We start from the raw sequence: 24,896 nt of genomic DNA, 5'->3' as shown, positions 1-24,896 counted from the left end.
ATTATAGATGTGAGATGGCAATGCTTATACTGTTCTTGCTACAGGGTGTTTAAATCAATTCACAAAGATAAAGATACCTACTAAAGTTCCTCTTGAGTTCAGTGAAATCCATATTGAATGCCTTTGCCTTTCTGAAGGAGTGAGGGTTGAGCCTTAGGCAGTGTGGGGAGCTGTCAGCCCAGGTCCCAACATCAGCTTTTGGCACTGGTCCTGTGAATATCACAAACTCCAGTTGGTGAGCTGTGGGAAGTGTTCCATTCAGAGGAACCAGGAGGGTTAAAAGGTCCTCCCTTAGGAGCATTGTCTATAGGATTGCAAGATGATAGACTTTAGACATCAATTAATCTTTATCCTGGCAGTAAGTAATTACTGGAATTCTTCAAAAGTCCAGTAATAATAATACTGTTCCACAGGTTATGGTTCAGGGAAGTAATGTTTGAAGACTATTGGGGATGGCTGACATGAATTGACACAGTGATGTGAATTAGGTACAACATACCTAAGCAAGGAAACTGCTCCTGTAAAAACACCAAGAAGGTTTAGATCAAATCCATACCACATGAGCAAAACATAAAAATTAAATCTCTTTATTTGGACAATGTTCAGCTGAGCAAACAAATATAAAAATGTGAGCAGTTGTTTCTGGCTGAAGTTCCTCATCGTCTTGTGGGGTCACTTCTGGAATGGCTAAAGGTTCCAAAAGATTTTCTAAATTAGGGTGAAGTCCACTTGTTTTGTAGGTGCCCACATCCAATGCTTGGTATCCAATTTAAACAAGTAGAATTGCATTGATACAGCCATCATTTTCTGGATTGTTAGTTACTTGGGCGTATTTCCCTAAAGAGAAAAGGAAATTACATGTGTATAAAACCTGGAATTAGTTCATATGGAGTAGATCTTTCTATGTTTGCAAATTCAATCAACAAGTCTCTAAAGTACGGGGACTCAAATGTATTTTAAAATCTAAATCTACCTTCTACTGAGCTTTAAACTTATGTTCTCAAAACACTATATTCAAGCTCTTTTTTATAAACGGATCATTTAGGGGTTTCAGGGAATTAAAAAAAAAAAAAAATTCTTAGGTCTCCTACTGTCCAAGTGAACTGCTCTGTTAAATGGTCAGTCTGATCCTATGAAGATCACAGACTCAAAGAGTATGCTGAGTTGGAAGGGATCCATCGGGATCATGGAGTCCAACTTCTGGCCCTGCACAGGACACCCCCAAGAGTCACACCATGTGCTGAAAGCATTATTCAAATGCCTCTTGGACTCTGTCAGGCTGGTGCTGTAACCACTTCCATGAGGAGCCCGTTCCAGTGTCCAACCACAGCCGAGGTGAAGAACCTTTTTCCTGATACCCAGCCTAAACCTTCCCTGACTCAGCTTTGTGCTGCTACCTCCAGTCCTGTCACTGGTCATGGGAGTGAAGAGATCAGGGCCTGCCCCTCTGCTTCCCCTCAGGAGGATGCTGAAGACCAGAGTGATGTCACCCCTCAGTCTCCTCCAGGCTGAACAGACCAGGTCACCTCAGCCTCTCCTCATACAGCCTCCCCTCCAGACCGCTCACCATCCTTGAGGCCTCCTTTGGACACTCCCCAGGAGTTTTATATCTCTTTTTTATTGTGGCACCCAGAACTGCCCCCAGCACTGGAGGTGAGGCTGCCCCAGAGCAGAGCAGGACAATCCCCTCCCTCACCCAGCTGATGCTGCCCCTGACGCCCCACAGGTCCCTTCCCATGGCACTGCTTTCCAGTCTATTGCTCCCCAGGCCATACACACAACCAGGGCTGCCCCACCTCAGGTGCAGATCCTGTTAATGAGGTTCGTGCACACAGCTTCCACTGCAAATGTAATTCAGTTGTTCATGGTTCACATGGTTACAGGCTTGTAGCATTGCTCAATATGATAGGCAAGCAAGTTGAGTCTTTGTTCTGAACTCCATCTAATTGGATTTTGGAAGTGTGAATGGAAAGCTTAGATTAACACTTAAAGCTTGTATTTTTAGAGTTCCTATTAGCTGCTTCTGCTACAGCCCAAGCCTAACTTTTAACAACAGATCAGTTATGACTCAAGGGTGAGGTCTTAACAATACATGATGCAATGAAGACTACGAATTTTAAAAAGCAGTTCTGCAGTGCAATTAGTTAAACTTACTTACCCCAGATAACTTTGCCCCCTTGTGTCACGAGGCCAAGCTCACTCACGTTCACCTCAATGACAGTACCCTTAGTAATTACTCCCAGTTGTGTATACAAAGGAGATGATGGATTCTTTTTTACACCAAGGATAGGTAGGCAAAAAGTAGCTTTAAGTTCAGGGTGTGTCACATGTGCCTTCTTGAAACGTAAGCCCTGTTGCATGAAGAGCGTTAGAATGAGTTAATATTTGCTTTAAGCTCTCACAACTGATCTACTTAAACAGTTTAAAAATTATGTCCTCATCTTTATATGTTTAGAGAGACTGGGAAGAATGAAACAACCTAGAATACAGAATGTCATCTGCCTGTTGTAGATTGCCGAACTTATTTTAAAACCTGATTAAAATGACAAGGTAAAGCTTTCCATGTATGTTTTCAGGATGTCAATTTTTAGTAGTAGCCCAACAATAACACTTGTTACCTTGGACAATTTCTGTTCCATGAAGAAAGTATGGCAAAATATGAAAGACCCATCTCGTACTGCACTTTTTACCTAGTGACCTGCACTTCATAGAGGGTACTTTACAATTATGTACCACACATGTTTCTGTATCAAAAAAATCTTTCCAAGGCTGTGTAAGATCATCAAACTAGTAATGAGTGCAATTCAACAAGCAGCCTGCACAGTGACTGTTGATTCCTGTAAGGGAATTCCTGTAAGGAATGAGTATTTATATAAAACAACACAATCTCACTGAATCCAGCTTTTCTGCCTGTGTGCTGCCAGGCTGACAGAGCCCAGGCACTGCTCCTGCAGCTGTAAGTAAAGGTCAGGCTGGAGGCACAACTTTTCCCTTGCATACAATCACAACTGTGCTTAAAACTTACTTAAGCCAAAAGGAGGGAATTCCAAAGTCTTAGAATAGACTGGGCTTCTGCAGTTCACAGAATTATGGCATCTTGAAAAAGACACCTCCATTTTTTAAAAGCTTTGCAAAGTACCTTTGATAAAGATTTTCCCATGCTGATATGAGAGCTTGTAGCTTTAACTTACTGGCATCATCTTAGTTACAGGAATAAAAGCAGGTATTTCAACACAGACTGGGACTGTAGAGGCATCTCCCCACCCCCATGCTATTAGAGGTTTATATTTTTGCAAGGAAACTAACAGAATGTTTTACATGAGTAATGATCAAGTGCATTATCATACAAGAAAGCTTCTTTACCACAGAAAATCAAAGCAGTAAATTAAAAGAACTGTTACTTATATGTTCTTTAAGGTTCTGAAACATTACCATTGGTCGGATGAATCGCTCATACTTAGGAGGTTTCCTGGTAAAGCCATCTCCAACAAAACAAACTTTAGTAACCATCCTCTTCCACGCCTTCTTCTTCCTCTTTCCTGTACGAATCACCTTCAAAACTTCTGTTTCTCCCTGTGCACGAACCTTCGGCACAGGAACCTCCCACTTCCCCTGGAAGGAGGGTAAAACAAAACAAAACAAAAAAGGCAATATTATTATTGCATGTCACATATTTAAAAGAAAGGGGGGGAAACCAAAGCATAAAATCAAATTTCAGTGAAGCACAGGGGTAGACCATAGTTGCTATGCAACCCTTATCCACTTATTTTAATTAGCACTTACAAGTTCCAGAAATCAAGATACTGCATGTGCTCACATTGTCCTAAGCTGTTTAGTTACTCAAGATGTTTTAATTAGTCTTTGCTTGAAGACTGTTAGGTAACCTGAGCATCAGCAATACAGAGTGGTCATTGTTACACGTAACTTTAGGAATCTGATACTTTTACTTACAGCTTTTTCTTTTCTTTTTTGTTTGATCATGTTAGAGAGGACCTTGGCCCGGGACTGGCCCTCTCTGTCCAGCAGGTATGCTGGTACAGCTCCTTTGGGTGTTTTCTCATCACTCTTCTGCTTTGTATTTCTCTTCTCATGCATTTTAATGCTGCAAAGAAAGAACATCAATATTAACAGCACAAGAAATAAAGGCTTATTTCTACATATACCATTTTAACTTAGCCTGTGCCTGCTCAAATTTTTATTTAAGAGCTATTTGTGAAGTATCATGTATTTATATTTAAGGAATAATACTAAATAATTTTCAGGGTAAGCTACTAACTTCACTTAATATTGTCACTTCCTACCAGGACAGGAACACAAGAAAGACATGCACCTCCTTAAGGAATTTCTGAGTGACCTAAAGCAAACAGCCAAGCACTTTGAGAGATGGCAGCCCTCCTCTCTGCTGACAAAAAATAACATTCTACTCCTCTTCTGAGATTTGACGGCAATGTTTACATATGTGGGAAGTGTGGTTGTAAAAGGGGCCAAGTTTTATTAATTTTGAGGTCGTTTACTGAGGGGAAGAAAATACCAACAAACTTAAAATGGGTTAATAAATCCATTATCTTTAAAAGCAGCAGAGGAAAACAGCTATCTACACTTTGAAACCAGCAAAAACAACATGGGGGACAGGTATGAAGTCCATTAGCAATTAATGAGACTGTTAATGATGCCTGAGCAACAAAATAATGCTTGAGGTAAAAGGTGGATCTATGCAGAAAGAAATAGTTACTTTGTAACAGGGCTTGTGAATGAAGCCTGTTTTAGAAATCAGCAAATTTAGCAGAACAAGCTAACTGCAAAAAGCTAACCACTGGCCATTTGAGCAGACATGTGCAGGCATGTCTTAGAGAGCATGTGCAGGAAGTAGGAGTGAAAAGCCCAAGCCCGAGGAAGACTTCTGAGCCTTCATCCAAAACAACCACCTCGTGCAGAAACCACACATGTGCTACAAGGGTTTACATAACCATGCAGTTAGAAAATATGTTGCAGAATGAAGGTTAGGACAGCATAATGTCCACATTAAGTAAAAAAAAAAAAAGTATAAAAGCTTGTACTGTGCAAAGAATGAGCAAGTAAGTTTGTGGTGGAGCTAGCCCCCCCCACTACTGGTGTCAAATAAAAAAAAAGAGCTCTACAGGCCGGGTACTATGGAGTATTGTTTTCTTGCCTACTTTTCAGGCATCATTCACAGCTTTGATTTCAAGTCCTGGATAACAGGTAAAATTTACAGAAAAATGTTTTTATTTGTCTATGCTTGACACTGCTGTTTATCCTTGAAGACAGGCCTTACCTTCTGCTTAAAAACTGCATATGCCACTGTGTATTTTCTATTAACCATTAAAAAATTTGTGCTGCCTCTTGCTACACTAACTGATAAAAAAGCTCCATGGAAATGCATTCACTTTTTCTGTCACGATTACATTAGTCACGGTTACTGCTCACCAACACTTTTCTCAGAGAGTACTTCTAGCAGCGGATTTGTTAACATTCATTTAAAAGAGAGGGACTCTGAAATGAGTTTACTGCTGCAAATCCCCCTTCCTTCTGCAGCCTGATCGCTATTTAAAACCATAACGTGTGACCCAAGCAATAGTGAGCTCTTTGTAACAATATCAACATGCCGTCTCGTCCTTCAAGCGTCAGGACAACGGGACGGTACCAGAGAGGAGGCGGACACTCACGTCTTTTTCATCTGTATCTTCTCGGCATGCCGCTGCTTATGGTAAAGCTTGGCCTTCAGCCCGATCATCTTCTTGGCTTTGCGGGACCGCTCGTGCGCCTCCCGGCCCTCCTTCTTCCTCCGCTTCTCGTGGTAGTCCAGCCGGTAGCCATAGCGCTTGCGGTGGAGCTCGATGTGCTCGTTCTGCGGCTGTGGGGGCGGAAGGCGGCGCGGTTAGCGGGCACTCGCCGGGGCCGGGACGGCGCCTCACGACGGAGGCATCCTCACCGCGGGGCCCGCCCGGCGTCCCGCGGCCTCCCCGTCCCTCCCTGCTCCGCCGTTCGCGTCCCGCATTCCCGGCCCCGTGTCCCCGACTCCCTATCCCACAGCCCCGCGCCCCTGTGTGTCCCCGGCTCCTATCCCGCATTCCCGGCTCCCACCATGTCGGCAGCCCCGCGGCCTTCTCCGCGGCGGAAAGGGCGGGTCTCTTGGGAAACGGCGCCGGCTGGAAACTCTCCCCCGCGCCGCCTTAGTTCCCCCGGCGGAGAGAGGGCGTTCCGCGCCTCCCAGGGGCTTCGCACCGAGCTTGGCGAGGCTAGAAGGGGAAAAACGGATCGGCAGAGGTCAAAGAAGCGCTTTTGCTGCCTGGTCCGTCAGGCTGTGGCGGGAGAGCGGAACGCGGGAGGGAGATGAGGTAGCGGGGGAAGGGAGAAGCAGGTTGCCTTCCGGCGGCCGCGCTGAGGAGTGGGGCCCGCGCTGTGCCGGGTCCGTGTGGGGCGCGGAGGGCGAAGCGGAGCAGAAGCGCCCGGAGGTTCGAAACGCGGCGAGGAAGGCGGCGGCGCCTGGCGGAGCGCCACCGGGGGTCGGCCCCTGGCGGGACTCGGCGCGGGGACTCGTCACGGGTGGCGTGAAGGTCCCGCGCCCTTCCCGCTGCGCCGGCGCCTTCAGGGCAGGATGAGGGAGCGGAGGTGAGCGTGTGCGCTGAGCCGCTCGCCCTTCGCTCTGGAACGAAGCATAAATTCACGGGAGCTGGACAGCGACGTCCCGTCAAACAACCATCTAGGGGTGCTTTTGGCGCTGCTGCGCTTCGGCTTTTTGTTGCAGTGGGTTTTTTTGGCTGTCCTTGAAAGGTTCTTAATATTACTTAACATTTTCTGGTTTTTTATGACCTAAACAGGTACTTTGCCCTGCAGTCCTTCCTTCAAGAGTAGAAAAGCTGTTTGTGTTTTGCTCACCAGTAATCGGTGCTCTGGAGGTTATCTGAGAGTGAGTGTAAACTCTGATTTTCATTATTCTGCTTTAATACTTCATCGAGAAATACATGTGGTGTTTGTGGGCGTGCATTTGTGCAGCATTGTTAACGCCAAATAACGTTTTTATTACGGATATGACACTGTTTTAACTTGCAAAGCCGTAACCTGAAAAATATTAACCTGATTTCCCATCAAAAAGAATGAAGTTTTGTGATGAAGTTATGTCAAGGGAACGTAGTTACCCTGTCATAAACATTTTTTACAATGTTTGCTTACCTTGCCAGGGGACAGCTTTGGAGACAGGAGCCAGAATGTTGAGAATTGTGGGGAAACTTTCAGTAAATGCGTTGAAGTCATCAAGTTTTTGCTGTAAGGTAAGTTCTTCCCCAGTTGTGATACTTCCTCTGTGAGCAAGGGAAACACTTGGGTAATTCTGAGTGAACTTTATTAATTGGGGTGCTGGTTTTTGTTTGGGTTTTTTTGTCTTTAATAGATGGCCTCTGGATAAGGCATCCTTTCGTGCTGGAATGGGGCTTCAGAGTTGGGAATTGAATTTGTAATTTCGTTTTGTCCTTGTTAAATTATTTACACAAACAATTAGATGTATTTAAAAATTTTTGGTTGTTGAAAGAGATTTTGATGCTTCCATAAGTTTTTACTGAATATCCCAAATATTATTGGGATCAAATTTGGTCCAAACCTCAGCGTGAGCATCTTTTTCAAGCATCTGCTTTTAATGGTGTTTTGAGCTTATATAAATTCCCGACAACAGTATCTGTTACTGTAGATTTGTTTTTTCAGTTTGTTTTTCTGCCAAAAATGTAGCTAGTTGTAAAATGTGCAAAGTAGCTGGTTGTAACAATAAACATTCCATATGAATCTTTTTTTCTTTCAAGTGTGTGTACTTCAGAAATACAGAAATGAGGGTCATGAGTGTGACACAGCGAAACTGCAGCCTGAGGAACTACAGTTCTCCACCAGGTATAAGTTTATGTTGTTTTATTTATAGTAAAGATTAATTTAAAAGTGAGTAAGAATAAAAAATGTTTTCTGTAGCTGTATACTTTCTGGTTTATTGTATTCTTTTGGCCATTTTTTATAGAATTTAGTGCATAAATGCAGCAGCTAAACGGCTCAAAGCCTGAAGAGTTGTGTTGCTGCTCCCTTCTCAGTAGATTCACAGCATCCACAGGCCTTTGGGAAGCAATAATAAGCAAAGGCAGATGTTATAAGAGGTCAGGTCAGTTGTGAAGTGTGCTGGAACCCCTCACTGAGGGCTTCTGTGAGATGCTGCTTTAAAACACCTCTGATGACTCAGGTGATCTATAGGTGGAGAAGGAATGTTGGCTTAAATATTGTTGAGTCCTGTGTGGCCTGCCAAAGGTGAACTAAAGTACTATGTGTGTTCCTGAAACACAACTCCAGTAGCCTGAATAACTGAATTTGGGTTAGTTTCATAAAATATTACTGTGAAAACTTATTTTCCAGCTGAACTGTGTGAGAAAGAGTATATCTTTCAAGAAAATAGCATTTAAAACTTCCCAGTCCCGTGTTTTTTCAACACAGGTCAGCTTGCCTTTTATCCCTGAGAATTATGCTGTATAGCTTTAAGGCTTAAATGAGAAATAACTTTCCAAATTTATTATCTAATCACCAGATGAATGTCAGCATTACACTGTCTTGAGCTGAGGTATGCTTCTGCAGAATAAGATGATGATACTTTCCTGTGTTGGCTTTTTCCTGTTGTTTCTAAATGACAGATGTTTTTTCAAGCATTTCTCTTTTTTTGATGTGGGGTAGGGTTTGTTTAAAATTAAGTACATGTCTTTAAAATTTTGAGGTGATAGAGATTACAGATTGTCATGACTTGCAGCTCTGTATATTTCTACACTGGGTTCTGTCTGAAAAGTTTTGTTTTGTTTGTTTCCAGGAGATGTTAAGTCTCTGCATTCTGTCATCAATCCTCATATATCCAGGTACATCAAGCTAATTTATTGTTGGGATGTAACTTCAGTCAGAGCAGTTGATGTGATACAGAATTGTAGGTTGTTGCCCCATGCCTGTCTCGTGTATGTTTAATATAAAGTCAGTACTTGCTTACCTTTACCCTTGTGCAGTTTCAATGCTGATGGCACAGCTTGCACTGTCATAACCAAACCCAGGCTGTTAGGGAAGCTCCAAATCCAGGGATGTTGCTGGGAGCTGAAGAAGGGGGAAGGATGTCCTGGCAACTATTTTTTGTGTCCACGGGAGCACTGCCACGTTAAATACTGGCATTCTTCAGTGTTAGAATGCACGCTGTATCAGATATGCAGCAGAGGAACAGTGCAATTAATCTGGTGTGCTGTTCTCGGGGAATATTAACCATTTATGCAAATGAGAATTATCACGGGATTAAAAAAATTACTGCACTAACCACAGTGTTTTCACTTCGTGCAGAATCCGAAATATTGGCATTATGGCCCACATTGATGCAGGCAAAACTACAACAACAGAGAGAATGCTGTATTATTCTGGATATATAAGAACACTTGGAGGTTAGAAATGCTTTTTTGTATTTCAGTAGGTTTAAGAAATTTAATAGTGTACAATTACCTGCAGCATAGTTGCTGGTGGAATACCTCATGTAGGAGGCAGTTGTTCCAAAGTTGTGTTGCAGTCTTATTGAATTTTAGTGCATGTTCCTTTGTGTAGTAAGGCAGTTTTGCTTTCAGTTATCATAGTTATCATTGATATTTTTCTTTTACTTTCGGCACATTTAATTAGTGAATCTGCTTATTTTACTGGTTGCTCATTGGCCATTCTGGTAAAAGCAGTTTGTTGAGTTCTCTTTTGACCTGTGAAGAAACCAGAGTAAGAAAGACCATCTATTCCTTTTGAAAGCCATGGCACAGGAAGAATTTCTTGCTACACCAAGTTTAATAGAATTCTTCAAGACTGAAATGGTCACAGCAGCCTCTGGTTGTGTTTCTTTTTGACTTTTTAAATTTTATACACTATTCTCTACTGTATATAACTGATAGAAGATGCTAGGCTTGTGAAGCAGTGGAACTTGGGGTCTTGCTAATTTAAAAATGTGAACTGCTTCTCTTGTTATTAGAAAGTAAGCAAAGCCCAGCTTCTTACTTGGTGGTTTGTTTGTACTTTACTTTTGACTTAATTACCTTTTGATTACCAAATTTCAAAGTGTCAGTGACATTCTACACAGTGAGTGCAGCCAGGTTTTTTAAAGCTGTAGTTGGTTCATGACTTTGGACTCTGTTTAGTTTTTAAGATGCTCATGGTGTTTCTAGGGTTAAGAACAACATAAAGGTTGTTGGGGAATTGCTTGTCTTTCACTTGTGCTTGTCTTTCATTTGCAGGGCAGTTATTCCTAGGAAAGGGAGCCTGGGTAAATTGCCTGGCATTATAATGTTTTTAAAAAGGCTAATTTTCATAGCTTATACATATATATATATATATGTATATATATATACATCTGTAAAAGGGACTATTTCCAGCCCTCTCTTGACGTTCTAAGATAATTTCAGATTTTGAACTGATTACCTGCCCAGTCCTGGTTTCTGTTTGCAGATGTTGATGATGGAGACACGGTGACAGATTTTATGGCACAAGAGCGAGAACGTGGTATTACCATCCAGTCCGCTGCTGTCACATTTGACTGGAAGGACTACAGAATCAATCTGATTGACACCCCAGGTACTGCTCTGTAGTTATACTTGTATTATTAAGGCAGAGAGGGTGAGGTGGAGTGTCACTGACTATCTTTAATATAGTGCAAAATTTGATCGGTTAGTAAAAGTACCTATACTAAGCTCTGTTCAGCTTTGGATAATTGTTTGCTGATTCCAAATCTGCCTTATATAAAGTGAGCTCAGGTGTTTCCACATTAACTTGTTCTCAGTTCTAGGATTGCTTTATAATAGTATTGTTTATTTTAAAGGCTGTTAGGTGTATTTCCTTGCAAGTAAAGAAAAAGTTGTTTTGACATTACTTGAAAGAAAAAAAAAAAAGGTTTAAATATGCAATGACCTGTTGATATTGCCAGTTTGAATTGTGATGATATAAAAGGAAGATTGGTTTTTAGGCCATGTGGACTTCACAGTGGAAGTTGAGCGTTGTTTGAGAGTCCTGGATGGAGCAGTAGCAGTATTTGATGCTTCAGCTGGTGTCGAGGTAAAATCAACTGTTAGATTTTTTTTTTTTGTGTGTGTGTGTGCAGTCTGTCATAGGAAAGGGAAGAAATTTTCTCAAACCATTTGTGTTTGGTTAGTCTGCCAGTTGCCCAGGAAAGATGAGACCCTTGTGCCCAATTCAGTCTGTCAGTGTTTCATTAAGGGGACCCAGGGCCCCTTCACCCAAGAGTCCACAAGATCAGAGTGTGGTTCAACTACCTTGTTCAGGGTCAAACAGAAGGATGCCCTCCTGAGGGGTCCTTAATTGTTCTGTTGGCCTCAGGAAGGATCCAGGGCCACAGACCAACAGCATAAGGGAGACCCTGGGCCTCCACAGCCTGGTGTGTTACCTCCTGCCATCAACTGTTAGCGCCCTTAAAGGACTCAGACTTAACAGTTTATGGAATAACACTCCTCATTAATGTAAATGAAAACTGTGACAGGTTAAGGTTTGAAGACTTCTGGTGATAGCACCTGGCTGCAAAAATGTCTTCAAAGCAATATGCTAACCAGCTCTAATACCTAACCAAAGTTAGCTTGATGTGGTTATTCAGCATGGAGAGAGTACAGTTCTTACCCAATAGATGTCGCTGTGGGAATGAAGACAAGTTTAGCCTGCTGTCTGATCCCAGAAGTTCTCAGTAGTATCTAACTTCTTCTCATTTTTAATTTATTTTTATACTATTTCTGTGTCTGGGTGGAGCTTGAGTGACTGTAGTCATGCATCATGTTCAGCAGGGGATGGTTGTCCCTTGTATGTGGGTAATACCAGTGTTACATCTGAGGTCACCTTTAAGGCAGAGGTGGATGTCTGTGATCTTGCCATGGTTCCTGGTTCAACAGCAAGAAATCTTACTTTTTCTCCTTTGGCTGACAGCTGCTATGTGGCTTATCAGCTACAAGGTACCCCTGAGCTCCCCCTCTTGCAAGGATTTCAACAGAGCCTGGACACAGTGTCTCCACTCTGCTCCAGCCTCCATTTAGTCCCCCTCAGCATGTATTGTGTGTGGGAAGTCAGGCATGCTGACCACATCTTATCTGGGGAGTAGCAACTGCATTTTACCCTGTAATTTCCACAAATTCTGTTAGAGGGTGAATGTACCTTCCCAGTTTTCTCTGGTTTTACCTCCAGTCACTCTTGGTTATTTTCCCACCATATCTAGTGACTTAAATCAGGCTGAAATAATGTACGGAGGTTTTTCTCTGTATTCTCTCTCTCAATGCTTTTATCAAAATTCAGCTTCAGGAAGCTGAGCATTTAATTTTAAATCCTTTAGTGCACAGGAATTTCCATGGTAATAAGCAGCAAATAAGTGTGATTACCATTATAAGTTTGGGATGTTTTTGTTGTTTTGTTGCTGTCTTTTACAAATGTTGATTGAGGTGAATGCTTCTGACTAGCTCCACAAACAGAACAAAATTAATATCTGTCAATTTCTCATTTTCAGATTTCATGTAGAAAATAGGTAATTTTCAGGCAGGTTTTCTCCCTCCCCAGCGGTCTTTTTAACAGAGTGCAGAAAAGGTGGAAGCAGGCTAGAACTGGACTTTTTATAGCATGAGATGTTTCAGTAGTTCAATACTGTAAAAAAGTTACTTGTGAAATCCCTCTTGCATGGGACATACCTTTTTCCTGGATGAGGAATGAGAGAACCCTTAATCACTGTACATTATTTAACTTGCTACTGGAAAAATTTAGATGCCATTAAATATGAACCTGAACTGAGTAATAGCCTCTATCCCAACAACAGAACAATTATATCTGCTTGTTTTTTTCTAAAACTCTGTGGCAAATTCTTGCATTATTCCATGTAGTGGCAAGAGACTATTACTGAATCTGAACAAATTTTTCTATATACCTGCTTTAATTTTCAAATAAAAATACATATGCTAAATGGCTCAGCAGTGCACAAATTACTGTTAAAACCAAAGTAATTTTTAGTGTTGTTATGTGTAGCTACGGAAATGCTTGCCTGTGTGTGCCTAAGTAATTTGGTGATAAAGCATAAAGTCTCTGCATGACAGAGTTTTCTCTATACGTGCCCCCCATAATGCTTAGTTGCTCTTCATGTTTCCTTGGCACTATGCCTGCATGCCCTTAGTGCTGGAAAGAAAATGACAACAGCTGAGAGACAAGATAAGACAAAGCTGCATGTGAAGTTCATCTGTGATGCTGGATATGGGATTGTCACAATACACAGCACAGTTGCCTTTTACTCTGAACTCAGACCTTCAGTGGTGTTGGGGAGCATATAGTTCAGCTGTTGTCACTAATATTTGCATTTTGTCTTTTGTTCTAGGCACAAACTCTGACAGTCTGGAGACAAGCAGACAAATACCAGATACCACGAATTTGCTTTTTAAACAAGATGGACAAGAGCAGGGCAAGGTATATAGGCAGTTATTTTAATAATTGCTAAAAAACTTATAAGAGAATGTCTAGCATTTTCCAGTTAAGCACAGAGTGATGCCTTGGGAAGGGTGACCTGAAACAGAGACTGGACAGAGCTAGAGAATAAAGTAGATATTTATTGAAAGGTCTTTAGGGTACACCTTGGGCAGGACAAGTGCCTGACCAGGGCTACACCCAAGGTTGACTGAGAATGGTCACAAAATGAACGACCTGGTCGTGAGGTCTTACACTTTTGTAAGTTTTGATCCATTTGGATATCAGGGTTTAATTGTCCAATTACAGCTCCACGTTGTGAAGTCTCATCCTTCTTGTTCCTCCCTTCAGTCCACCATTGTTTGTGCTTTCAGGCCTGAAAGTTGTCCTTGGTCCTCAGCAGGAAAAGGATTTTTTTTGTCTCCCTACTCTGTGAAGAGAGCTCACTGGCACTTAATATGAAGCTCAGAACTACACTCCTAGGCAGCACAGAATCTGAAAAGCATGAAAGCTAAAACTTGAAGCATCAAGAGCAACCCAATTAATGTCAATACTGACTATATACTCCTTTGATTATGTAAATGCATGTTTTTGTGTAATTATAGGACTAATTTTTGCAGTAAATAGGGAATGGTGAGCCTATTTTTATCATAAAGTTTTGTGTAACTTGTATCTGTTCTTCTGTAGTTTTACATATGCTGTTGAGAGCATCAAACAAAAGTTGAAGACAAAACCTTTACTATTACAGGTAAGCTTAGAAATTAAATGCTTGTTCCCTTTCTTTTGAATGGGACTCCTTTGTTAATTTTTTGCAGCTGTTTAAAGTCTCTGTTCTATTTGCAGTTGCCCATTGGGGAAGCCAAGACCTTTAGAGGACTGGTTGATGTTGTGACTAAGGAGCAAATAATGTGGAAACCTATTTCTGATTTGGATGATGGAAAAAATTTTGAGCGAAAGCTGCTGCTGGAGACTGACGATCCAAACCTATTCCAAGAAGTTCAGGATGCAAGAAATACCTTAATAGAACAAGTAAAGTTCTAAAGTAAATACTTAATATATTTAAAACCATTACTCAGAGCAGTAGGAAAAATAGGCTGAAAGGGACCTCTGGGGGTGTCTGGTTCAGTGATCTGCTGAAAGGAGGGCTGACTTCAAACTTTAGGTCAACTTGTTCAGGCTTGTTCAGCTGAGTTTTCAAGTCAAAGGACAATGATTCTGTGTAGCCAGCCTGTCCCAGTGCTGGATCATAATTTCTTTATGTCCAGTGGGATTTTACCATGTCACAAGCTGGCACAGCCTTGTGTACCTGTGAGGAGAATCTGGTTCTGTTTTCCGTGAAGCAGGGCCACTACCAATATTTCAAATAGTAAGAGACAGTATTTGCATCCTGCTTTAGCTTCTCCAAGCCAGACAAACCCATCTCTCTGGGCCTCCAGCCCCATTAGTAGTTTTCCAGTGGAGTTCCTACAATTTGTCAATCTCTTTTGTGCTGGGGAAGCTAAAAGCAGAGAGTGTTTGTACTGTCTTAGATGCCAAAATATGTTTGGTACATTCACATGAAACCTGGCTAATGTGACGTGAAACCTGCAGGATTTCAAGAGAGATCCATACTCCTCTGGATCCAGAGATCCATACTCTTCTGAAGTGACAGCTGGAAGCTGGATGGGATGTTGCAGCCTGGTCAAAATGGCACTAAATGCTGTGTTAGAAGCATCTCAGTCCAATCATAAATGGATCCTTTTTGTTGGAAGGGCTGCCTACCACACAACTGTGAATAACATTGTGCAAATGCATAAACAGATGGTGCTAGCTTTCAGTTTCCTTTGAAATTGAAGAGATCTGTTTTATCTTGCTCTGAGTTCGGTAGAACATATGCACAATCTGGATTTCAAACTTAGTAGGTTTTAAGTGGCAGTGTTAATACCCAGCCTTTTATCTTAAGAAATATTGTGTCAGATAGAAAGGTTTGTAAGAACAGTGTTAGTTTTTTCCCCTTTTTTTTTCTGGGCACTTCCTGAAGGAGGAAGGGGTGGACCACTGGTGTGATAATTGAGATAACCTTGTGTTTGTAAAATATTTTTCAAAATGCGTTCTATGCTGTTATTACTCCTTATCAGAAACCCTGTAAAATGTAGCATTTTGAATAGTGGCCCTTTTGCACACTTTACTTTCACTTAATTAAATGAACTATTTCCTTTATCTCTCATGTTTTGACTCTTAACTTGATAAGACTTCTAATTGCTTATCCAAGGTTTATTTCAGAATTTGGCCAGTTGGTGGTGTAGCCAACAGAGGGGGCGAAGTGCTTTCCTGTGCTTGGGTGTCCTGGGTCAGTGACAGTGCAGGGATGTATGCGAGGCGTTTCAGGAGTTAAGTTAAATGTCAAGCTAACTGGTACAACTTGAAAACAAGAGACATGCTCTTGGACCTACAAACCCTTGACATGAAGAAGGCCAAAATGCCCTGATGCTTGTCTGTTTTTTCCAGCTCAGTATCTGTTGGCTTGGAAAGGTTGCTTGCTGCTTACTTCAGACTTCCCTATGTTTGCAGGACTGAAGTATATCAGTTAAACCCCTCATGGCTTTCACTGTATGGCTGGAGGTTTTTTTCCATTTCAGGGAGAATTGCAAGCATTCTCTGTCCCACTGATGTTTTGCTTGTCAGCAGCTTTACAAGTGGTTTTTTTTTACCCCCCATCCTTTCTTGAAGCCTTCATTTCCATAATGAATTTTTATATTATTTGAGTTTGTAATTGCTGATATCTTTAAAGGTTTTGTTCCTGCTCTGTTTAGCTATATATCTTAAGTAAGATATGTAACTTTTCTGTGAAACTGCTGTATGCCAAATAATAAAGAACTATTCTGTTGAAGGTTGCAGATCTGGATGATGAATTTGCCGAACTGGTTCTAGGAGAAAATGATGAAAATTTTGACTTAATACCAGCTGACAAGGTATTTTTTACATTTACAAGTGTTTACTAGCTTTTATTGCAAGGGTTTGGGTTATTCTTCTTTATATTATCAAATATATCTTCTGTCTTCTTAATATTATCAAATTATGATTTTGCAGATTTTTCAATTAAAAAGATCATACCATCTTAGACTGTAGTAAATTAACAGTAGTGTGAATTTATAATAGAATATAGTTGGAGTTAGTAGGAATTTTTTAAATGATTCTTAAGGATGTTAGGCATAATTTCAAAAGTTGGGTACATTTATGCAGGAAGGTGGGGGTTTTTTTGAAAGAGTGCTGCAAAAGAGTTTAGGGAAAAGTGAATGGAACTTTCAGGTAGACTCAATGCAGTTTGTGACTGAACTGCTGATTCTCACTAACTAAAACAGCATCTCAGCTACTTTGAAATGGTTGGATCTTTGGACATTGCATGTTGAAAGCAGTGAGTTACAAAATACTGAATTAAAAGGAGTGTTGCAACAAGGACAGCAGGAGATCTGTGTGAAATGTTTAGAAACCTTAAAACCAGTGTCTTCTGTTTTAGCAGCTATGTTGGGTTTATGGTTTGAAGCTTGTTAAAAGCAGTGAAAGGAGATTGGACGAGTTATGTTGTCTTTACAAACATACTTTTTAGCTTTTTGGGTATTGGTTAGCGATATCTGATAGCTGGAGTGCAACTTAAGGCTAAATTGTAGTTAATTGTAACAGAAAATAATTTTTTTTGCAGTTGCAGTCTGCAATCCGCAGAATCACGCTAGCTCAGAAGGCTGTCCCTGTACTCTGTGGCAGTGCCCTGAAGAACAAAGGGGTGCAGCCATTACTGGATGCCATTACCCTGTACTTGCCTGCACCTAATGAGCGCTCACACGAGTTTCTGTAAGTACAGGCAGAAAAGAAAATTTGGGAAAAAAAGAAGGAAGAATGAGTAGGAAAACACAAAAGGAGAAAATAAAATATATTAACAAAGCATTCATATTCTTTAAAAAAAATTACCATCTTTAGGATTAAATAATAGTAGAGATGTGTGGACAGAAAAATACACTTGAGTACTGAACCTGCTGTGGTCAGTTCTGCAGGAATTGGATGCATTTATCTCCAGTTGTCAGACTTGCACTTTAGAGTCCTTAAGCCTTTTTTTAATCTGAGGGCATTCTTATTTTACAAAAATGTGATCTAGGAATCCTGTTCAGTAATGTGTGAATCACATAACATCTTATATGCCCTATTGGAGCTGGAACTGCTTAGATTATTATTTTTCAGTACAAATTACAGTTTTTGAAAATCTGCCTCCATTAACATTGCAGTAAGAAACGTATCATCTCTTAAATGAGTGAAAATTTTGGTAAATATGAGTGGATCAATCCTACAAGTATGCTTTTTGTTGTGCTTTTTATTTTGCAGACAGTGGTACAAGGATGACCTGTGTGCCCTGGCCTTCAAAGTTCTTCATGATAAATGTCGTGGACCACTAGTTTTTGTTCGTGTTTACTCAGGGTCATTGAAACCTCAGTCAGCTGTATATAATATTAACAAAAGTTGCACGTGAGTAAGATAGAGGTGTGGTTCAGTGTAGCAATGGAATGTCTGTTAAAGTTCTGAGTAACAGAGAATTTAATTTTCAGAGAAAGAATGAGCCGGCTGCTGCTGCCTTTTGCTGATCAGCAAATTGAAATACCATCACTAATGCCTGGCAACATTGCTCTGACTGTTGGGTTAAAACAGGTAATGAAAAAATACTCATACTGTAAAGGAGCTTGTTTCACTAATGTGCTTTGTACTCCTATGATACTTTATCTCATATGTGTTCTTGATTATGGTGACATATGTAAACTTGCTTTATTTGAAGTACTTTTAGATGTACTTCCTCCTAAAATTAAATACCACAATGTACAAATATCAGTAACTGGCCTGGAAGCGGCAGTGCTGATTGGAAAGGACAGAAAGCTGAAGGTGTATTTTGTTAGGGTTTGAGCTTGTATTAATAGTGTAACTCTTTAAATATACAGTGTAATGTCACAAAGAGACCTGTCCGGAAGGGGAATGATGTTCCCAATCAGTTACCCAAAAGCAACAGTTTCAAGTTCAAATAGATGTGTTTCATGCTTTCTATTAGTTTAATAATTTGTTACCATCTGAACAGGCTGCATGAATCTCATATGCACAGGTTTTCTAAAATGTAACCAACCAGCTTTGTGATACATTTTGAGTTTGGGGTTTTTGGTTGGTTTTTTACATCACTTCCTGTGTTATCTGTAGAGTGCCACTGGAGATACCATAGTGTCATCAAAGGCTTCAGCTGTTGCTGCAGCACGCCGAGCTGGAAGGGATGCTGGGGAAAAGAAGAGGTCTGTCAGTGGCACAGACAGTCTCCTGCTGGCAGGGGTTGAGATCCCTGAGCCTGTCTTCTTCTGTACCATTGAACCACCTTCAATGGCCAGACAGCAAGGTACGATGCAGCCACCTAGCTGGATGAGTGAGTTGCACAAACTTCACAGCCAGTGGTCTAATATGGTTCTTTCTGGTGTTTTTTATACTGATGTTATACTTCAGATCATGATTGTCCATATCCTTTGCTGTTACGGTGTCAAGCAATAGTGGTACTGCTACTTTTCTAGTTTTTGTGTGTAGAAAAGTATTATTTCTTCATTTAGAAATAGAGGGATGGAGGCACTCGTTCTGAGTTTTGCTGCAGTTACAGTGGTGGGCTGTACATAGTGTCCCAAGTACAAATAACCTTGAAATGGGGGTTTTTTTTTCAGTTGGCATTCAAAGTTTTACTCTATTAAGTCTTTATATGCCAAGACTTCTCTCTGTCTAGTTAGGGTTCATCCTTGCAGTCCTGTAATCTTACTGGAGTTCCCAACACTACCTGTACCAGACAGCTTGATAATTTGACTCTTTTTGGAAACACCCTTTAAATTCTGTATCTTTGTTCTAACAAAGCCGAGCTTGTTTGGGGGTGAAGAGGAGGAGGGATAAATACCAGTGTACAGTGACAGAATGGAGTAAGGTAGAAGACAGATTTGGAGCAGCACGTCTGCAGGCTGAGCCACTGGGTTGCAAGGTGTTACTGATTTTGTGGTGTTTGGATGTTTTCATTTGCATTTGCTTGTTTGCTTTTGTTGCTTTTTCTCCCAAACACTGTAAGGTATGATGGATGCAGTCTTGGCTCTTGGTTCATCATTCTGCTACTTTCCTCAGCAGTTAAATATTGGGCAATCAGAAAAAAACCCAAAACCCTGTATAAAAGACTATGTACATTTTCATTTGGATCATTTCATGTCAAACTCATCTTGAAATGCTTAAGTAAATCGTGTAACAGTTGACATTTTTCTTATCAGTTATTTACAGACTTCATGAATAATTTGTAGGTTCCAATCTGTCTTCATAGAAGCACAAAATATGACTCTGAAAATAGTATGTATAATAATGAAATTCAAGCACTCTGGAGCACAGTTAATTTATGGGATAAAATCAGAAGTTGCTGGTTAATTGTAATTGAACCTGACTTTGCCAGAATCTTATGTTCCTCTAGTATCCTTTTGATTGTTTTGAGGAAAGTGGTATGTAGGCACTTACTCTGATCTTGAAATGACTGAATTCGCTTCAGATATAATCTTTGATATTTCTGTACAGATTTGGATAATGCATTGAGCTGCCTTCAGCGTGAAGATCCAAGTTTAAAAGTGAAGCCAGATCCTGACACAGGACAAGTAAGACAAATCTTCTATTGCTCATCTTACAACATTATTTTAGAACATCAAGGCCACACTTTAGTTTGTTCATTTGCATATTGAGATTTTCTTTAATAAAATGGACTCTCTGAATGTTCCTATGATACATGTACAAGGCTCTGTGTATGAAATTAAAATGGAGTCTTGGGCTTTACAGAGCAGAGGAAGTCAACCCATGCTCTGCATGTTTTTTGACAATTCTGTATTTAAAAAGGTTTGAATTACATAGTCTTTAAGGTTAGGTAAGATAATCTTTTTTATGGTGAGCACAGTACTGGTAACAACCCTATCACTTAAATATGTTTGTCAGATGACTTAAAGCAATGTATTTTTCTAGGGTCCTTAGAATTCCAAGTATTATGGCCGTTAGAATTAGAAGCATTTGTAAGAGACAATTTGAAGCATTCAAGTCCTTGCTTGAAGAATTTGTATTAAGACCTGAGTTTTGCATATTTTTCTACTTCATTCTTAATTACCTTCTCTCCAGACTATCCTCTGTGGCATGGGAGAACTACACATAGAAATCATTCATGACAGAATCAAACGTGAATATGGAATTGAGACTTATTTGGGACCTCTTCAAATAGCATACCGAGAAACTATCTTAAATGCTGCCCAAGCTATAGGTAAAACGAGTGAACGGAAAGAACATCCTGTTCCTGGTTTTGTAGCTTGATTTACTTTAAATTATATATGAGTAGCTTTCAGATGAATTTTATGTATTTTTTCCCTCCCCCTGCAGATGTATTGGACAAAACAGTAGGTGATAAACGACACTGTGTAACTGCAGAGGTGGAGGTGAGGCCCAGGTCAGGAGAAGGAGCAACAACAAAACCCATCATCAGCTATGCTGAGAATGTCAGTGAAGTACTGCCCAAAGAACTCCAAGGAGCTATAGAAAACGGAATCACAAATTCATGCATTCAAGGTAAAGGAAAAGCTATGTCAGCTATACTGGTCTAATAGTTTTGTAAGAGGCAATTTTCTAGAAGGAAAACTGCTTGTAGCTTGAAAACTAAAAGATAGTACATATATGTGCAACTAATGTGTATGTAAGGTACAAAGGAAAATTACAAAATGTCTTCAAGTACAAAAATTGCCAAACACCTTTTTCTCTCTGCCAGGAATGGAAGTCAGTATGCCTTTGGTTTGCTTTTAAGGTTGATGTCTTCTTCTCAGTCACTGAACAGTGAGCTTGGAGTTGTTTTGGTTTATTTTTTAATCTGGTATAAGAGATAAGGTATTTACTCGATGACATAATGTAGTGATATAACAGAAATGGTTTCATAGGCCAGCATGTATTACACTTCTATTACTGTTATTACTGCATTTTTTGATTTTCAAATGTTAAATCCATGAGTTTTCAGTAAAAAGCTTTACCTAATTGCAGAGTCTGCATTTTCTAAAGGGCTAAAAGCATCCTAGACTTTTGATTAAAAATAGGAAGTCTTAAGTAACTTGTGGGCAAAAAACTGCCCTACAGTAAAATCAATAGATAGTGGATTAACAAAGGAGAATTTCTCTTTAAGAACCAGCATGAAGTGATTTTTCAAAGCTGTTTTGTGGAATTCGAAAACATTCCCATTTTTGCCTGTGGAATCTCTTAAACACGTGTTTTCTTTATGTTTCTTGAAGAAACTTCAGAACTGTGTTGTCTCCAGCACAGTTGATTGATGCCATTAAGTGCTTTAAAAAAATAAAAATACCTGGCCGTGTTCTCTGTTAAAAAAAAAAAAGTGATTTTTTTTTCTTAGATGTGGTTCAGGCCTCACATCTATTTTAATACAGTTTGGTCTGGTTGAGAGTCCTGGGTTGGAGGGAGGTAATCTGCCTAGGACACTAGTTTATCCTCTATGGAACTGAGTTACCCCTGGAGTCTTGAGTATGTGTTAGTGTCAGGCATTGCTGTGATTATAGTGTTCAAAAGGAAAATAAAGAAAATATTCTGGCTTCTGGTTAAACAAAAGTTTTCCCTACTTTTTCAAATGATGTGTTGTTGAAGAGACCAGTTTTAGATAATATAATGTTTTTAAAAATAACTTTTTGGTAATGGTTGTCTGGATGAGTATATTCAGGAGCTTCTGGTTCTGATTATTATCTGTGCTTTTGATAAAGAGAGTAAGAAAGTGTAAGTCTACATTCCTTTGTCTCTTGGCAAAGTTTGGTAATGACAAAACCTCAAAATGAGAACGTGACCAGCAGCCACACCCCTCAGGGGAGGACCAGGGAGGAAAGAGCAAAGAGGAAAATGAGGAACTTCAAGTAAATTTTGAAAAAATTTTTGCATGCATCTTAGTATTCTGAAAAACAAATGAGTTCTTCTCTTCTCTTCTCTTCTCTTCTCTTCTCTTCTCTTCTCTTCTCTTCTCTTCTCTTCTCTTCTCTTCTCTTCTCTTCTCTTCTCTTCTCTTCTCTTCTCTTCTCTTCTCTTCTCTTCTCTTCTCTTCTCTTCTCTTCTCTTCTCTTCTCTTCTCTTCTCTTCTCTTCTCTTCTCTTCTCTTCTCTTCTCTTCTCTTCTCTTCTCTTCTTCTTCTCTTCTTCTTCTCTTCTCTTCCCCCTCCCCTCCCCTCCCTTCCCTTCCCTTCCCTTCCCTTCCCTTCCCTTCCCTTCCCTTCCCTTCCCTTCCCTTCCCTTCCCTTCCCTTCCCTTCCCTTCCCTTCCCTTCCCTTCCCTTCCCTTCCCTTCCCTTCCCTTCCCTTCCCTTCCCTTCCCTTCCCTTCCCTTCCCTTCCCTTCCCTTCCCTTTTCTTTTTCTTCTTCTTTTTCTTTTTTCTTTTCTTTTTCCTTTTATCTCTTCTCTATGGCTCTGCCCAGGACCTCTGCTTGGATTCCCAGTTCAAGATATAGATGTGACAGTGCAGTCACTGACAGTGCACCCGGACACCTCGCACACAATGGTATCAGCCTGTGTCTCTCGTTGCATGCAAAAGGTACAGTGAAACTGTAAGCACTGTAGCATGATCTACTGCTGGGAAAACATGTATATCAATATCTGGTCATTGTTCCTCTTTTGATGCCTTGTAATGCCCTTGCTGGGGAATTTATAGCTTTTGCAAGTAGAGAGTTTGAGTCAGCTTCAGTGATATAAGTACTTATATCAATTTTATTTTAAAAATCCCATAAGAGTATATCAGTGTAACTTCCTTTCTTTTCATGTAGGCTTTGAAAAAAGCTGGTGTACAAATACTGGAGCCCTTGATGAACCTAGAAATCACAGTAAGTGAAGATCACCTCAGTGCAGCACTTGCTGATCTTGCACAGCGGAGAGGTCATATTCAAGAAATCCAGTCTCGTCAAGATAACAGAGTTGTGGTTGCTGCTGTTCCACTAGCAGAAATGAGGGTATGTGATTACCTTACCAATGGTAAAACTGGTCTTTTTAATATGCTTTAAAATATTTGGCTTCAGTTTAATTTTCATTTTTTATGGATAAGTAAATTTAGAATGATTTTTTAAAATTGTATTTTAATTATTGAAGGTTGGAGGAAGTGCCCACAAATTGAAGAGTGTTTTTATGGCCAGCTCAGATTGCTAAAACAGCATGTATTCAGCTGTAAGTTAGAGAAGTAGTAAATACCAAAATAGGTTTGCAGAGAACAGTTTTTAAAAAATATTATTATTGACTCATGCATGTATTGCAATTCTAATACAGTAAAATTGGAAAGTTAACTTACTAGTACGGTGCAGTATACTTCTGCCACTCTTTGTCTCTCTGTGGTCTAATCAGTTTTCCATGCTAATTTACCTTCCCCTTATCTTGAGTGATGTGTGCTCTCCATTTTGTCCAGGGCTACTCAACAGTTCTGCGTTCTCTAACATCGGGCTCAGCAACCTTCACGTTGGAGCTTGCCAGTTATCAAGCCCTGAGCAGTGAAGAGCAAAGTGCACTTCTTCAGAGGAGGATGGGTTTGGTGTGATCTTTAGGAACAGTATTTGCTATCCCCCTGTTAAATATTTTCAGATGTACCACCAGTGTGTTCGTCTCAGATCAACTGGTGATGGCAAAAAGTGAGTTAGCAGCTGTATGAGCAGACTGCTTTTAATTGTCCAGGGAGGAAGGTTCAAGAGACTCTGCTCTGCTGGCGTAACCTTGTGATTGCAAAGCAGGGATGCAACCACAAGTTGTTGCTTTGCAAATTCTTACCTTGCAGACATCTGTAATGAGGAGTGATGCAAATAGTCTTCATAGAAATGAGCACTAAGTCCACCTTAATGTGCCACTGGGACTGTTTTCCTAATCTAGCAAATAAAGTTTGTGAAATTTTTGTCTATCACTGTAATAACTTTACAGTTTGGGCACTCTGTATCTTGGTATGTTTTCAGCTGTGTGAAAGGATATGGTTAATAAGCACTTTAAACTGGACAGGTTCTACTGGTAGAAACCAGTTATGAATCAAGAGTTCCAGACTGGGTGTAATTTCTACCTGCATTTAGTTTAGCAACTAAGTGAAATAGATACTTCTGCAAATCAGGTAAGATCTGTCCAAAAAAAAATACAAGAAGGGCAGTTTTTCCAGGACATTAATTCCTACCTACCACCCTGCAGTATGTTGAGAAAGGATTTGTTTGTTTGTTTACCTTTAGCAATACGTGAATTAAGCTGTAATCGTTCTGATTTGCTATGGGTTGCAAATATCTGATGACCTAGAAAAGTGGCAAGTGATACTTTGAAATAAAAAAGAGAGGTTGCTCCTAATTTAAATAGTGTCTTAGCTGTATTTTTCTTCAACCTGGG

The 24,896-nt window shown here is 40.3% G+C and overlaps 2 protein-coding genes across 4 annotated transcripts; one reads left to right on the top strand and one right to left on the bottom strand.

Annotated features, from left to right (window-relative positions):
- Positions 1-571: 571 nt before the first annotated feature.
- NSA2 (NSA2 ribosome biogenesis factor) lies at positions 572-6,313 on the bottom strand. The gene is made up of 6 exons (XM_066180744.1): positions 6,103-6,313; positions 5,685-5,872; positions 3,952-4,102; positions 3,433-3,612; positions 2,159-2,351; positions 572-837 (listed from the first exon to the last, which is right to left on the bottom strand). Exons 1-6 carry the CDS (start codon positions 6,103-6,105, stop codon positions 770-772), a joined length of 783 nt encoding a protein of 260 aa, XP_066036841.1. The 5' UTR covers positions 6,106-6,313; the 3' UTR covers positions 572-769.
- Positions 6,219-24,857, top strand: GFM2 (GTP dependent ribosome recycling factor mitochondrial 2). 3 transcript variants are annotated; one of them, XM_066180741.1, is made up of 22 exons: positions 6,219-6,356; positions 6,840-6,928; positions 7,200-7,289; positions 7,812-7,896; positions 8,846-8,891; positions 9,355-9,452; positions 10,489-10,614; positions 11,003-11,091; positions 13,391-13,479; positions 14,164-14,224; positions 14,320-14,505; positions 16,347-16,427; positions 17,156-17,304; positions 17,830-17,970; positions 18,051-18,150; positions 18,685-18,874; positions 20,065-20,141; positions 20,650-20,788; positions 20,905-21,090; positions 22,976-23,091; positions 23,321-23,503; positions 23,950-24,857. In XM_066180741.1, exons 3-22 carry the CDS (start codon positions 7,227-7,229, stop codon positions 24,076-24,078), a joined length of 2,334 nt encoding a protein of 777 aa, XP_066036838.1. In that variant the 5' UTR covers positions 6,219-6,356; positions 6,840-6,928; positions 7,200-7,226; the 3' UTR covers positions 24,079-24,857. The 3 variants fall into 3 exon arrangements, with proteins under 3 accessions (XP_066036838.1, XP_066036837.1, XP_066036839.1); XM_066180740.1 differs by lacking the exon at positions 6,219-6,356 and adding an exon at positions 6,405-6,630; XM_066180742.1 differs by lacking the exons at positions 6,219-6,356; positions 6,840-6,928 and adding an exon at positions 6,405-6,630.
- Positions 24,858-24,896: the final 39 nt, after the last annotated feature.

The sequence above is a fragment of the Chamaea fasciata genome, unplaced genomic scaffold, assembly GCF_029207755.1.
Source record: "Chamaea fasciata isolate MVZ Bird 193981 ecotype frontalis unplaced genomic scaffold, bChaFas1.0.hap1 SCAF_4, whole genome shotgun sequence".
Lineage (NCBI taxonomy): Eukaryota > Metazoa > Chordata > Aves > Passeriformes > Sylviidae > Chamaea > Chamaea fasciata.
Note: the sequence above shows the minus strand (reverse complement) of the source record. Positions and strands in the feature narration are given on the sequence as shown.